Genomic DNA, 15,550 nt, shown 5'->3' with positions numbered 1-15,550 from the left:
AGAAGAATGAATGCAGTATCTGTGGAATCATATTTACCATCAAGGCCCATATGGAGAGGATAAAGTGCAAAGTTAGTGGCTAGAATAATAAATTGAAGCAGCTCATAAATTATAAATTGGAAACCAGTCCAGTAAGATTGGAAGTCACTGTACTATTCAGTACTTTGGGGCCTCAGAGCAACCCGTATGAGCAGTCTTCAAATGCGTGCCAGGATTGCCCCACTGGACACAGAAAAAGCATCACATCCTCAAGGACATGAGGCTTCTAGTATATTGATTTTTCAGTAGCTATTGACTGACTGAAACTAGGGATATTTTCTCAGTCTAGCAGAACCACATAAAAATCACAAATAGTATGCGTAGCACTCGCAGATCAACATAACCAATGCAGGAAGGAAAATGAACGTTGATCTGTGGAACACCTCTCTTGGGATGGCATGGGAACATATCAGTCAGCCTGGGAATGTTCAGAGGTGATCAACTGAAAATAACCAGCATGTAAAGAAGCATGTTCAAGGGAGGATATTTTTGTGATACAAACACATGTAAATGTGAAGGACTAAAGACTTTAAAACACTTACTGATCTGTATGCTCCTGCAAGGGCCATGTGCTTCTGGATACACAGCCAAGGCATCAGTTCATATCACGTGCCTGGTCTTGGAAAAATTTGTGTTTGAGGTGAAGGACAGGAACAGAATAAATCTAAGATGCTGTGCGAAGCCTGACAACATTGCAAGCCAAGCAGAGCTCAGACTGGTTAGGTTCAAAAGTGACTAGAAGACTGTACACTGAATATTGTGTTTGTTTGAATATATTTATTAATATATGGATGATAAAACAGCATGTATAGTAGGTGGCATGAATCTGCAGGATTAGCTAGTTGTCTTGAGAAACAGAGGAATGGTGTGAAAAAAGGAGGCAATTCAATAGAAACAAATAGCAGGTTACACACTTGAACAGCAGAACCCAGTTGTACAAATACAGAGCGGAGGAGAGCAGGCGAGAGCAGCGCTGCACAGAAAGATCAGGTTGCTCTTGTGTACAAACTGAACGGAAGTCAACAGCATTGTGCTGTTGTAGGAAGGGCAAATGCATTAGTGGGATGCATAATGAAAAGGATACCATGCAAAATGTGCTGTAATCATCCATTTATCACTATCTGCTTCAGTTACAGCTGGAATAGCTGCTTCTGGTTTTTGCACGTTGGACCAACAGATAACGTGCTGACTAGCAAAAATAATTATCCATCTTAATGTTGTTCAGGGAGAAGAGATGTAATGAATTTTAGAGAGGAGGAGGAGAAAAAAAGCATGGCATCAATCTTCAAATGAGAGAAAGGAAATTATCTCTTTCCATGTCTGCAGAGGATGGGAAAAAATGGACTAATTTTTCAGCAAAGGGGATTCAGTTTACATATTTGGGAAAACTGGTAGTGAGGCACTGGAATAAATTTTGAAAGAGCACAGAGTCTCAAAGAAAAACCCTGATATCATCCTTTCCCCATTTCAAAATGGCAATCTTATTTCTTAAACCATTGTCTTTAGGGGTTATCTCCAGCTTGCCATAGTGACCTCTTCAGAAGACTCCTGCCTTTTTTCAGTTAGCATTTGATGTTCATACAGCCTCTTTTTTGTCAAAGCAGTTATTTAAAACAGCTTTTCTGTGTCTCTTCATTCTACGTGTTCATAATTCCACGAGTAGCAATTACTACATTTCTCCTTTGCACCTTCCTTTTCTTTAAGCTTCTTTTTTACCGTCCCTGCTGTGGAAAAGCGGTGTTTCCGCACACATCAGGAGAGTTAGGGGCAGTCCACAAATCAGTACTTTGTGTTTCGTTTTATTTACAACCATTTGTAATTCCTTATAAAGACATGGAATCGCTTCCTCGTAGTGCTTTTGAATTGCTGTGCAATGACACAAAGACTATATTTGTGAAGAATTACACATTTCCACAGTGCAGGGCAGATGCCCGCTTTGGTGTTACCAGTAGCCCGAAGAAGGGAAGCTGGAGCGTGCCTGCCCTGCTCGCGGGCATAGGCATCCTTCCAGGAGATGGGAGGGCAAGCAGGGGGAGTAGCAACTGTCTCATCTTGACCTGGAATAACAACGAAGGACGAGCATGGACTTAAGTGGTAGAACTTCAGGGGGACACTGTAGAGGATGTGTGACATAGGGACAGTCATTGACAATCATAATGCCAAGACAAGGCAGGTTTTTTGCCAGATGATAACGGCAGAACGCACATTATAATTGATTGTGTCATCTCTGAAAGTTAGGTATCACTTATGTTGAGTAAGGATTAGATAAAATCTGAATTATTAAAATAATGAAAAACCTCACAGTACTGCATACAAAAAATGAAATTTCAATCACTGGTTGGATTTTATTACAATTACAATTTATTAGAGGCAAGTATTCAGAGGCTTTAAAGATGTGGTGCATAGATTTGGTCCTTGCATTGATGAGCCTACAGTTTAATTTTAGAAACCACTTTGTGCAAGAACAGCAAGGAGGAGAGTACGTGAGGAAGGAGAATAATTCCTTACAGTAAACCAGAAACATTTTAAAAAGTTATAGTAGGTGCAGTTTCTTTTTGAGGGACCTATTAATTACTAAATTACATTTTAAACTGTATACTTTCTTGTTTCACAGGTTTTAGACTTTAGTAATATGAAGACAGTATGTTGAATCTACATCAGTAGTTTTTTAGACTGCAGTAGTATGAAGAAAGTATGTTAGCTCATATAAAAGCAGAAGGGAAAATAAAAGCAGTAACTGTTATTTTTCTACATAATCATATGAAAATGCTTTTATGCTCAGACACATGACCGTAATTCAGCAGAAATCTGTTTTTCAGAGTAAAAAGCACTTTGCTGACTAGAGGAAATACAGTATTTGTTTACGTGCTTGATTTCCTATTAGGATCTGGTCTTTTGCTGGTACTGAAGTACGCTTACTGACTCAGCTGCAGTTATTTTTATAGTTCTATCTTTTTTCTTTTTTTAAACAAGTAATCCTTTATTAATATTTTAACAAAAACTTAGGCTGTCACTTTTATTTCCATTATAAAAACCTTTAATTAGTCCCTCTGTGTTTCAGGTGTGTGGCCTGAAGGTTCAGATGGAACAGACATCAATGCTGTCTGTCGATCACATGGGAGAAAACTGCTATCAACAGGGGATGATTTTGGCAAAGTACATCTCTTCTCATATCCATGTTCACAGTTTAGGGTAAGGTATTACTAAAAAATTTACTCTTGTAACTTGCACAAATGCATTAAATGTTGTTTTCCTATGTACAAAAAAAAAAAAAGGGAATATGTAAATATGTATATGCCTAAGGGATTTACTTAAGGTTGATTGAGGCTATATTAAATTTAATTTAATACTAGAATACTTTAAGAGAATTATGTGATGCCTTGGTTTCATTGTTGTGTGAATGCTGTGTTATAATGCTATATTTTAATGACAGTTTATATTCTCACTACTATGGTGTTTTCCAGGCTCCAAGCCATGTGTACGGTGGACACAGTAGTCATGTAACTAATGTAGATTTTCTCTGTGAAGACACCCATCTCATCTCCACAGGAGGAAAAGACACAAGTATTATGCAGTGGCGAGTCATTTAGAGGAAACATCAGTGTGAACATACACAGTTGAGTCGACCATGCACAGAACTTATGTATAAACTGTATATTTAAAACTTAACAGTATGTTTGCAGTTTAGCCTGGTCACTGTGATTTTTGTTTAAAAAATTCTTACAAACCTCAGGAAAATTAAGCCCTATGCTGGTTATCTAGTGATTTTATTTTTTTCATTGTGTCACACCTTAAGAATGATCGTTTTCTCTTTTGTTGTACAATATACAATGCAGTACAAGTTTAATATAAGAAATGTGGCTTGACAGTTTGCAGTACAGTGGTATCAGCGGAATGTGACTATCTTAAATGTTTCTATAAACACTGCTAAAATGGTCACAAAAATGCCTTTCAAAGACTGTATATATGTGCTTATTTGTTTCACTATCTACACTTTGTACTGTATGTCTACTTATTTAGAAAAATCTATGACAATGTCAAGGTACTGAATTGTTTCTGATGGAGGATGATGAGTAGATACAAAAAGTATAAACCAAGATGTAAGATGCAAAAATTAGTGTCCTAGACCTGAAAATGTGAATGCTGGCAAATTTGTAATCTCTTGGGAATCGTATACCTTGGGTATCACCCGTGAGTTGTAGTATTCCCTTTCAATTGAATCAGCAGGTTCTGCCCCAGTTTGATCGGAGTATCTCAGCAGGGTTTACAGATGTCTATGTGGTTCAGGTATTCCATGTGAGTTTAAATTAAAAATCTTTTTACTTTATATGAACAATTTCTTTTTGAAAACAGAACAAAAGCTTGGCCACATCTCCACTATTGGTTGATATATTTAACTAATATGTATATTAATCAGCATGATGCTATATTGTACATGTATAAGATTTTAGCAGTTCATAACAAATGGTAAGGCAATCTAGCTTTACTTTTTTATGCTTATGGATATTGTATATTTGTATTTTAAGACCAAGTAGACCAAGTCTAAAGATATCTTTTGAAGTGTACCATGAACCTGCAGAGGGTGAAGGAAGTCTTGGAAGCCTACATGAGATATTATTGTGTAACTTCTGGCCCCTGTGTTTTGTGCATGGATGGATATTTATAGTATGAAATAAGATTGTGTTTTGCAATGAAGTAATAGTGGAGGTGGTATAAATTGGTTAAGAAGGCCTTACCATTGTTGATTGTGACACAGATTGAAATGTATTGTTTACTTTGAGGAATGTATCTGAAAAATTTTAAAAGAGAGGAGTTTTAAGCAGACTCGAAAAAGGTAATATTAAAATTTTGCTTGTAATGGGCAGTAAACGTTAATTCTCTGAACTCTAAAGCACTGGTTGTTTAGAGTGATTTAAATGAAATGGAATCAATAAATTTTGAAACTTTTTTATTACATCTCCAACCTCCTACACTGAAAGTGCAGGACACCAATAAACATGTATTAAAGTGAATTTTCAATGTATTCTTCCTGTTTAGTAAAATATCTTTTTTTCAACATGAAACAGTAGAAGAGACAAGCTTTTACTTAACGACACACATTTGTGACTTCTTGGTTAGAGCTGCATTTGAAAATGTTTGGGAATAAAATCTAGATTTTAGCATACATAATGTCATGCATGAGCATGACCCTGGGAAGGTGATCCCTGATGCACACCTAAAGAGTGAAACTCCAGCCTCATGGCAGGGAAGAAGGACACGCCACGTGCCTTCATCTACAAACTGCCTGCTAGTACACGTCACCTGTCCCTGAGCACCTGGCTGGTAGAGGAGCGTCATTCCACTGCACGTGGCAAGAGCTTTGTGTTAGGAACTTGTCCTCAAGGAAGACTTTCAAAGGCCAGGGTTTCAGGGTGACTTCAACCTGACGTTATCTAGCACTGTCACTGAAGGAAGAGGTCTTGCTCCTAGATACTTATTCCCATCCCGTGCAGCAGTACAGGAGTTGTGGGCCTAGGGAAAACCCAGCTGGGAGATGGACCCAGGTTAAACTCAATTCAGGGGAAAAAAAAAAAAAAAAGGCCAATCAAGCAAATAACAACTACTACAAAGCAGAAAGCCCTTTCCCTCAGTTTCCTCATCTGATTTAGCTGTGCAGCCGTGTAAGTGCTTGCACAGAAGAAGGAAGAACGTGGGGAAGAAAATAAATGGACATAGGAGCACTGGAACAACGTTGGATGGTGATGTCGATCTCCCTCTGCTTGAAGTGTGTAAAACAAAGGCATAATATCCCCACCCTTTCCAGGGTTAATCCGGTCATAATACTCAAGTGACAGGTTCTCATCTTGTTTGGATGTATGGTTGATTATGCCACATTGCCTGCTGTTTATTAATTTTTTTTTTTTATTTTTGCAGGTGGGGTGCTTTCAGGTTTTCTGCTTTCAGAATTGCAGGTGATTTGTCATTACTTGCAACAGAGAAAATAGGAGCTGCAAATTGAGTTGGCTCATTCACTTTTCATCCTTCTCCCACACTACTACTCTTGGGATATGATAATGTATGTGTGATCCCCTTCTTTATTTTAAACTATTATCCTTACAAGAAATAGATGAGGAATCCTGGAAGTTCATCCCCAGGGCTACTGATCAAAGGGTATTTTCAACAATCCCATCCCGTCTGTGCCTCTGCTGCTCCTCTGTTTCTAACTTTTGCTGTTCAATGTGTCTTTGTTCCTTTGTGAAAACCTGATAAACGTATTAGCTGAATTGGCAAATGGTGGGTAATGTCCTGAGCCAAATATCCGTTTGATGACTGTTAAAGTGATTCTGCTTTCTTTATCCAGGAAATTCTACACAATTTTGCCATTGTTATATATAATCTTCCCCACTTCTACCCTTGTTCCGTGGTTCTTGCATTTGTTTTCTCAGGAGTGTCCTCTCTTTTGCTCTAAAAGAAAAAAAAAAGAAGAAGAAGAAAGAACGAGTGAAAGAAAGAGTTAAAGAAAGAGTTGTTCCTGAAATTATGTATTTCATTCCCTCAGCAGCTCCCAGGACTCTTAGACCTGGTTCCTTCACCTGTGCTCTGTCCGCAGCAGTTGTCTTTTCCTGCCCTTCTGTGTAGCATAAGGCTGGTTCTCAAGTCCATGCCTGGAGATACAGCCGGGCTTCTGCTCCCGCTCCTTCCCTCCCCTCGTCTTGGCTGCAGCAGGTGTAGCGTTGCTCAAAGAAGAGACTCATGTCTTCGTGTCTCTTGTGTATTGCTGTTGTCTGACAAGCATTCATCTACTCCCTTTCAACTTTCTTCAGTTTCAATTCCTGTTTCATGCTTTTCTTCCCTTCATTTCTACCATTGCTCTTCTGTGACTTCAGCTTCCAGGACTTCATCCATCTTAGCCCTTACTGGCACATGTTGCTGCTCTTAACTCCTTATAAAACCAGTGGCCCTGATCGTTTTGGGGCTGAGTTCCTGGTTTCTCATTATATCTGCTGCTTCTTGGACATGCATGTGGCAATATCAGTGACGGCATCTGCTTTTAGCCTCTTCCCTCCATCAGTGTACTGAGGTGATCAGTGCTGTCTCATTGCTTCTCAGTTGTCCTCCGTTTGTCTGTGGGATTTTTGTTTCCTCTCTTGTTGTGTGGCACCTAGCAATTTTGTGATCCTACACTCACTACAACAGTACGACTGTTGTGTTTGCCCAAACTGATGAGCAGGTATACTCAGGTAACGCTTCTGTGTCAGGATATTCAAAGTGATTAGCTACTGAAGTTGATAATATCTGTTCTCTAAGTCTTAAATTACACAGAAAACTATACATATGCATTCAAAAGACTTCTTCATCCCTCTTCTATATGCTTATAAAACAAATATCGACTGAATCTGTTTTTTAGGATCATCGCCCATTTTCAAGTAGAGGCTTTTCATGATTTTGTTTACCTCTCCTGCTTGTTTTCATCTATTAATTTTACTCCTAAAGGACACATATTTGTATTCTATCAAAACTACAGTCTTTTCAACTTAATTATAGAGGTACTATTTGAATTACTACCTGAAATACCTTTATTACATAGATACTTCTGGTACTGCTTGGTTTTGACAGGTTGTTGAGACCTGACAGTATTAACAATTTCCAACAGATTACCTCTACAAAAATCAGCCACTGTATTAAAAAAAAAAAGATAAAAAAACAGTGAAGAAAGGAAATAAATGTAAGAAAAAGTAAATAGTGAATTAGAAAAACCCCACTATTTCAAATGATCAAAAAATCCTCTCATGAACCAAATCAATTTTGTTAAAATGGATTTTTTTACTCTTCTAAATAATACAAGGTTAATTAATACAAGGTCACATTTCCTATGTGAAATCTTTGGATTAAATTTATTCTTTGAAAGAATTAGTATTAGAGGATATTCTTTCCCTTCAAAATTATTAATGTGACAAAAGCTTGCAAGGGCAAATAGACCCTTTTTTGCAAGGGTTGGTGTTTTTCATGTCTTCAGGTTCTGCTGAGAGAAGCAGGTGGTTGTCTTGTGTTTTCTCCTCCATTCCTGGAACTAGGGCTGTTGACAGATAACTCGATTGCATCCTCAAAAATCCTACAGATGGCAGGGAAAATGTCACTTTAATTACTAGTGAAAAGAACAGACTTAGGAGATGCCTAAACAGAAATCTTTTTCTTCTGTCACTGGCTGGGATTCGTAGTCACGATGGAGCGGTCCGATCACCGCTGTGCCGCTCTGGCTGTGGTGGGCTGCCCTTCAGAACAGATGCCCCAAGCCAGAGCATCTCCTAGCCCAAAAGATGGGAGATGAGGAACCGACTCCTGAGGGGAAGGGCAGAATCACACCAGATCTGTCTGCTCCTGGACGAAGGCTGCTGGCTGCCAGAGAAGTGAGTACGTTAGTGGTTCCCGCACTTGCTGGGAGAGATTTATGTTTCTCCGTAGTCATGCAGTTCTGCAGTAATTTCATTTGTCTTAATGGAACAACTTTGGCCTCTGAATTTGTTAAATGATTACAGAAGGCTAAGTGATAATTTACACGGAGGTATTGATGACAGTTCAGTGAAAGCTACCATCCAGCATGAAGTTTGGTAGACCTTATTTGTCTCAGTGGTGATACTGGTGGGCTCATCTGTGAACGCCACTCGTGGGACCTTTGTCAATTGGGATGCTTTGTGCTGTTGTGGGTTCCCCTTGGTCTCTGCCGAATGTGGAAGTGTAAGAAGGTGCCTCCTTTGGACACAGCCACTACGCTGTTGGTGCCACCGGGGTCAGTAGGTGCTTCCTTTGGACCTTGCATTTTGTCTGTGCTTTTATGAAAGCTTGGGGTCTTGTACTCCATGAAAAGTGGTTCTTCCCCACCAGCTCCACAGTCCCAACTTAGCACAGGTTTGCTTTTACCATCTTTTGGCTATCTACAAACTGTGTTAAATTAATTTAGACATTTCCATTCATTTGTAGTAGACATATCTGCACCTTAAAGGCTGCTCTTTGGGTCTAGCCTGAGGTGCTGAGGTTATAACCATGAGAAAAGTGACATGTTTTCTGGGTCTCTGTGCAAGTGAAAGGGTTTTTAGCAGGAGCTTCTAAGAGATTAATATTTTAAAAATCTGACCCATGGAATTACCTAGAATAAACATTTAGCCAGAGGGAAGCAAATTCAGCTGCTGTGTGGAATCTGGCTATCAGCGCTACGTGAGCTATGTTTGCTCCAGATTCCAGGTTGCAGGCTAAAGAAATCTGCTTCAGGCTGTTCAGTCATTATGGTTAGAAAGCAAAACTTTAAAAGGCTGGATGAATTCTGCAGCCATGTTAGATTATTGTAATTTGTCATCCCCTCGCATTGCCCTCGCACCGCCGAGACGTGCTAAAGAGGGAACTGTCTGCTTGAGGCAGCCTGGAGAGAACGCCTCGCTCTACAAAATCAATTGCCTTGGCTGTTCATTCTGGATTCAGTTTCTCATTAAGATAAATGTCAACATTTTAGGACTCCTTCCTTCCTGCTCCGCTTCTCCTTTTCAGCAGCTTTAATTGACGTCATAATTCCAAATTTATGACATCAGTGTATAACCACAGGGGAGGTTATTATGCCAGAGGTTCGAGTGTTCTGGCCTCCTTACAGCACCTAAAAAGAGCAGAAGCTGAGCTCTGAGAGTCTCTGTCTATGGCTTGAACAGTTGGAGAGCAAGCTGACAGGAGGCTCAGCTTAAGTGAAAAGCCCTCTGGCATTTCCCGTATGCACAGCTCCTGTTCGGCAGAAAATCTGGCCACACGCAGTTTAGCAGCCTGGAGAGTCCTAATGATCTCATGAGCACAGCATTGCCTCTGTGCTGAAGTCTCACCCAAAACGGACTCGTTTTGGGTGAGAACGCTGCTGCTTTTGTTACCCCCGCTGTGACAAGCCCGGCCTCTTTCTAAAAAGCTCAAGTCCAAACAATCTTGACCTTGCAAGAGCAGGACCAAGGGGATTTTAATAATGATAAAACAAACCAAATGAAGCAGCTCCTTGCCTGGCTCAGTACGGCCTTCTCTGCGAGAGACAGCGAAGATACAGAGTGTCCTCCGAGGGCACCACGTTACCCCCTGACGTGGGATATGCCGTATCAGAACACAGGCTTTGGCGGTGCTGGAATGGGGCTGAACCATAAGCTGAGGCAGTATTTCTTCACAGAAGCCAAAGTTATTTGTTAAAAGGAAAACTGTAATTGTCAGGTGTGTTTATATTTCCCGTTCCTGCCCTTCGGCCCTCACCCTAGCATGAAAACACATTCCTGGGGCTGCTGCTGGGGAGGTTGGACCCCTGTTACCTCCGAGTACCGCAGGAAGGTGTGGGGTCTTTGGAAACACCCTTATTGGTTTGGCTTTTGCACTCTGGGTGCCTACACACTTGGGGTTTACTGGTGTCTTTTCCTTAAGTTGCATGTAAAAGTTGTTAAGGAAACATCACAGATGGCCTTGAACAGATAAGACCATAAGAGGTCCCCCAGGCCTGCCCACAATGCGGAGCTCCTCCTGGCTGCTGGGAAAGCTGCGGCTTCCTCCTCCTTTCTCCTTGCTAGTGATTGTAAACCCTGCTCTCCTGAGGCATAACGGGAAAAACAAAAGTGCCAGTGGGCTCCTCCCTTTCCGAGAGAAGGTGCTGACTACCCCCCAGAACCATTCTGAGAGCATGTTTGGACCTTCCTTTCCTTGGCTCCCATCTTCACTTGAGGAAGTATGATAAAACAGAATTAAAGTGTATCAACAGTGTGTTTTTTCCTACTTACTCCCTGTCTTTTCCCATACCACTCCCCCTTCCTGCCTTCTTTCTCCTCTTCATTCTTTCTTCTCATTTTTACCCTTTTCATCTAATTTATTTTTCTCTCCCTTCAGACAATTTTTTAAGAAAGAAATGTATATGTGTATTACTGGACATAATATAATAAATTGGTATAATGAATTCCTCTCAAGGGTGACTTTTATGAGGCTAAACTCTCCATGCTTAGGAAAAGCCTTCAAAAAAAAATGTGTAAAACAGGCTATGGTGGACGTTTTCTCTCTTTGCTAGGTATTTTTGTAGACAAGCCTGCAGGAAAGCCTGAGAGTTTCAAGTAAAAGCTCTGAGCTGGTCAAATTCAGCGGGGAAAAAAATCACACCCAAGCAGACTCTTGCTGCAGTGGTGTGTAGCTCTGGACTTGGCATTGACTCACCAAGAAAAACAACTTTGTGACCTTGAGCTCCTGATACAGGAGATTTACAGAGGATGTTGCCCCAGGCTGTGTGACTGTTTAAGGAGGGCATCCTCCTACTCCTGCTCCTCCTAACAGAAAATCTCTGAAGTGAGGAACAGAGCAGGCCCCGGGGCAGTTGTTGCAGGAGGACCGGGCGGGGGCAGATCCAACAGGGTTTGCAGTGCAGGAGGTCCCAGCCAGGAAGAACGTGACCCGAAGGACAGCAGGTTTCTTGTGCAACTCTTTGTTGGGCTGTGTGGGGGGATTCACCATTTGGGAGAGCTGTGAGAGGGAACGGGACGGCCAAGGAGGCCGGTGGAATCGAGGTACACCCTGGTAGGTCAGCATTTCCCCTGGACAAGGAGCAAGTGAATCAGCAAGACTACGATCACAGATTATGGTTTTTTTTTTCTCATACAGATTAACAGATTTAAGTCTCTTAGGAAGACATAGATTTCTGATAGCAACACAGTGTAAGATTTGTCCCAGCAAAACAATTATTACACACATATTTCAGTCAACACGGTGACCTGGCAGACACTTGAAGCCATGAATGCCGATGAAAAAGCCTCATGGACTCTAATATAACAAAGATTTTTAACGCTGCTCTCCTATTTCTATGCCTTTAGTGGCCAGAAAGATTTTACATATGTCAAATATGTCAGCACATCAAATTTCTTCTCCTTTTCTCTCTTGCTTCTTTACATAAGAATAAGACGGCCGACATTATCAACATACTCTGCATTTCTGCATCACTTCTCAAACCACCTCAAGGGCAATTAAGCCTCCTAACCCTTTGCAAGGGTAAGCATTGCACAAGTTTATAGCCAGCAAGGTGTTGTAACTTGCCCAAGGACGGTACCTCTTCTCAGGAGGCAGTGCAGGTACAGAGCCGCAAGCGGTGGAAACCACCCCGTGCCCTACCCACTTGTTCCCAGTCCCTTCGGGGCAGCTGCTGGGGGCTGGATGTGTCAGCGCAGGGGCATGCAGTGGTGGTTGGTGTTTCAGCTCTTTGGAAAGATCCACGAGTCTTTCTGCAACACTGGGTGCCCCTTTGTGCTGTGCGGTGTAGGTGCCCAGCTAAAAGTCTTTGCAGAAGATGTTTTTGTTTTTTCTAGTTTTATATCTTAACCACTCAGGGATTTATGTACATTTCTTTGCCTATTTGATTTATGCCTGTTATAAACCTAGCTTAGGGAAATTACAATTTTAAGAAAAGATATTATCAATGAACTCACACATGGATTTGGTCTTTTAATCATGTTTTAAGTTCTAGTACAATTACCATGAAACTTTCTAGTTTAATAAGCATCCTCCTTGCCTTATGCTGCCTCCCATATGTTGCATGAGCTGGCCAGTGACCCACACTCTAAAGGATTAGTCAGATGATACTAATAAGAAAATAGGTTTTATTTTTGCTCATTATTTCTTCATAAGCTTGCTACCTTCAGCAACCCTGTCACAAATGGTGTGGATGAGTTTCTGCAAGCCACTGTCACTCAGAGGAGACTGCGTATCAGATCTATGGTCTGACACAGTTGTTTCTGTATGCAAACAACATAGATTGTGCCTTCCAAGAAATTTAGGATAATTGCTTATAAGAAAGGACTATAAACTTTGGTTTCAAACAAAAACAGGGGGAGCTTCTTCCTTAGGAGAGACCTCCTCTGTCTGAAGTGAGCTGAGATTAATTGGTGGGGTGACTCGGGAAGAGGATGGCACAGACTTGCTATGGGACAGCGGAGGCAGGAGCTGGGCTCTGTGCTAATGAGGCATAGAAGGGGTGGGGGTTCCCTCCCCCTGGCCCTTCAGTGACTCTAGTCCTAATTAGTTTTTGAACATCTTAATGATAATTGAAAATAGCAATTATCACATATGCATTAACTACCAAGAAACAAGCAAGGTTCTGAATAAAAGGCATAAACGTTACTACTACTATGGGTTTTGTTGCTGCCATATTGTTGCTGCTGTTATTGTTGTAGCATATTTTTGTTTAGCATTGAGCTGCAGTAGGCAGCAGCAATGCTTGACGAGCCAATGGTGAAACAGGTCTCCAGGGCATCGAATCTATGGGTTTGATATCTGCAACATTTGCATGATGCATAGGCTACTGTTTCAGTAAAAGTTAAGTGCTGTACTGGCCTGAATATATGAAAACCTTAAATTTTAAAAGAAATGAAAATGAAAATGTAAAGTATTTATATTAAAAACGAGCCCCCACTGCTTTGCTCCATCCCGCCTGCACAGGCTGTGCTGTGTCCATCGCCTCCAGCATGGTCCCACAATCTGCTTGCTCTGCACCATGGACACGTTCCCCTGGGACCTGGCACAGCTTTTCAGCCATAGGTGCTGCCTGGCAGGCCACTTTCCCCCAGCTGCACTCCCTGTGCCTTCCCAAAACTGCCTCTGCACACAGGGAGAGGGACTGCAGCTCCCTTACCCATCACGGCGAGCACGGATGGAGGTGGGTCTTGGGAAGTGATCGGCTCCAGATTACAACGTGAACACACACACGCTAGATGCCTGGAAACCCACTGCTTGCTGTGGGATTACATGGTGGCTGGGGTTTTTTTCTGTCCAGATTGGATGGTGCAGCACTGGGAGACATCTGTGGGAGATGGACACACAGATTGCCAGTTTGAAGAGCCTTTGCACTTGAAAAGTACCGGTAAACATGAGCCAGCAATGTGTGCTTGCAGCCCAGAAAGCCAACTGCATCCTGGGCTGCATTAAAAGCAGCATGGCCAGCAGGTCGAGGGAGGTGATTCTGCCCCTCTACTCTGCTCTGGTGAGACCCCACCTGCAGTACTGCATCCAGTTCTGGAGCCCCCAACATAAGAAGGACATGGACCAGTTGGAGCGAGTCCAGAAAAGGGCCATGAAGATGATCAGAGGGCTGGAGCACCTCTCCTATGAGGACAGGCTGAGAGAGTTGGGGCTGTTCAGCCTGGAGAAGAGAAGGCTCCAAGGAGACAGTATAGAGACCTTTCAGTACCTAAAGTGGACTTACAGAAAAGATGGGGAGAAACTCTTCAGCAGGGCCTGCTGTGATAGGACAAGGGGTAATGGTTTTAAAATAGAGGCAGGTAGATTCAGACTGGACATTATGAAAAAATTTTTTACACTGAGGGTGGTGGAACACTGGAACAGGTTGCCCAGAGAGGTGGTGGATGCCCCATCTCTGCAAACATTCAAGGCCAGGTTGGACAGGGCTCTGAGCAACCTGATCTGGTTGGAGATGTCCCTGCTCCTTGCAGGGGGGTTGGACTAGATAACCTTTAAAGGTCCCTTCCAAGATTCTAAGTTATGGAGACCTATGCATGAAAGACCTGAGAAACAACTGCAGTATTTGGTCCCTCATAATGTCAGACCCTTGAGGCTATCCAAGCGGTACCACTTCCAGCATAATCTTTTCCTAGTGGGTGGTGTGTGGGAAGAGGCAAGGAGATGCAGAGAGGGGCAGGGGAAGCTCCAGGCTCTGGACCTGCACAGAAGCTGGAGATCATTGCCCTGCAGTTCAGGCTGCCCAGGAGAACTGGTGGGAGGTGACTGGAAGGAGAAGAGTAGAGGGCTGGGGCCGGGCCGGGGATGTGGACTGGGGAGGACAGGTGGACGGGGAGAAGCAGCAGGGCGGGGGGCAATGCCAGGGCACCCCGGGGTGGGTGGGGAAGGTGGGTGCGGAGGGTGGAGGTGGTGGAGAGCAGAATGAGAGCTGGCAGGGAAACTCATCTGGGGCAGGTGGAAAGGGTGGAGGAGCAGAAAACACAGCTTCCCTCCCATGTTAAGTGGAAATCCCGTTTCTGCCCTTGCTTCCATCCAGAAAAGCACTGATTTTTAACGTTGGTATGCAGGACCCCGCAGAGGAGAGGTCTGCGACCGCGGCACTGCCCCAGCTCCGGCCGGGAACGGTTCGGGGACGCGGCATTCCCAAATCTGGCACCGGCACCGGCCGAAGTGCCCGGGGCCTCACCCGGTGCGCGGCCGCTCCCCACGCCACGGCCCCGCCTCACCTGCGCTGCCCGCGGGGAACGATCGGGCCGGGCCGGCTCCCCCCTTGCCGTTCCCCCGGCGGAGGCTGCGCGGGGCGGGGCGGCCCCGCCGCGCGTGGGAGCGGAGCGGAGCGGGGCGGGCGGCGGCGGCGGCGCTTTGTCCTGCCCACACACACACACAGACACACACAGACACAGCCGCGCAGCCGGGCGGGAGCCGGCAACATGGCCGGGCCGGCGGAGGGGCTGCCCGCCGCCGCGCTGCCCGGGTAGCGCAGCGGGGCCCGGCGCTGCGAGGGGGCCGGCGCTGCCGC

General features: G+C 43.5%; 1 protein-coding gene across 4 annotated transcripts in view; it reads left to right on the top strand.

Annotated features, from left to right (window-relative positions):
* The window catches only part of EML1 (EMAP like 1), a 129,500-nt gene extending 124,449 nt beyond the window's left edge, over positions 1-5,051 (top strand). For all 4 annotated transcript variants that reach the window (XM_086748279.1, XM_086748278.1, XM_086748277.1 and 1 more), the window contains 2 exons: positions 3,101-3,231; positions 3,504-5,051. In XM_086748279.1, the coding sequence (XP_086604405.1) occupies positions 3,101-3,231; positions 3,504-3,629 (257 nt within the window). In that variant the 3' untranslated portion in view covers positions 3,630-5,051. The remainder of the gene's footprint in view (positions 1-3,100; positions 3,232-3,503) is intronic.
* The last annotated feature ends 10,499 nt before the right edge of the window (positions 5,052-15,550 follow it).

The sequence above is a fragment of the Chlamydotis macqueenii genome, chromosome 5, assembly GCF_036417535.1.
Source record: "Chlamydotis macqueenii isolate bChlMac1 chromosome 5, bChlMac1.mat, whole genome shotgun sequence".
NCBI classification, from domain to species: domain Eukaryota; kingdom Metazoa; phylum Chordata; class Aves; order Otidiformes; family Otididae; genus Chlamydotis; species Chlamydotis macqueenii.
The sequence above is the reverse complement of the archived record's forward strand: the minus strand, read 5'-3'. Positions and strand labels throughout refer to the sequence as shown.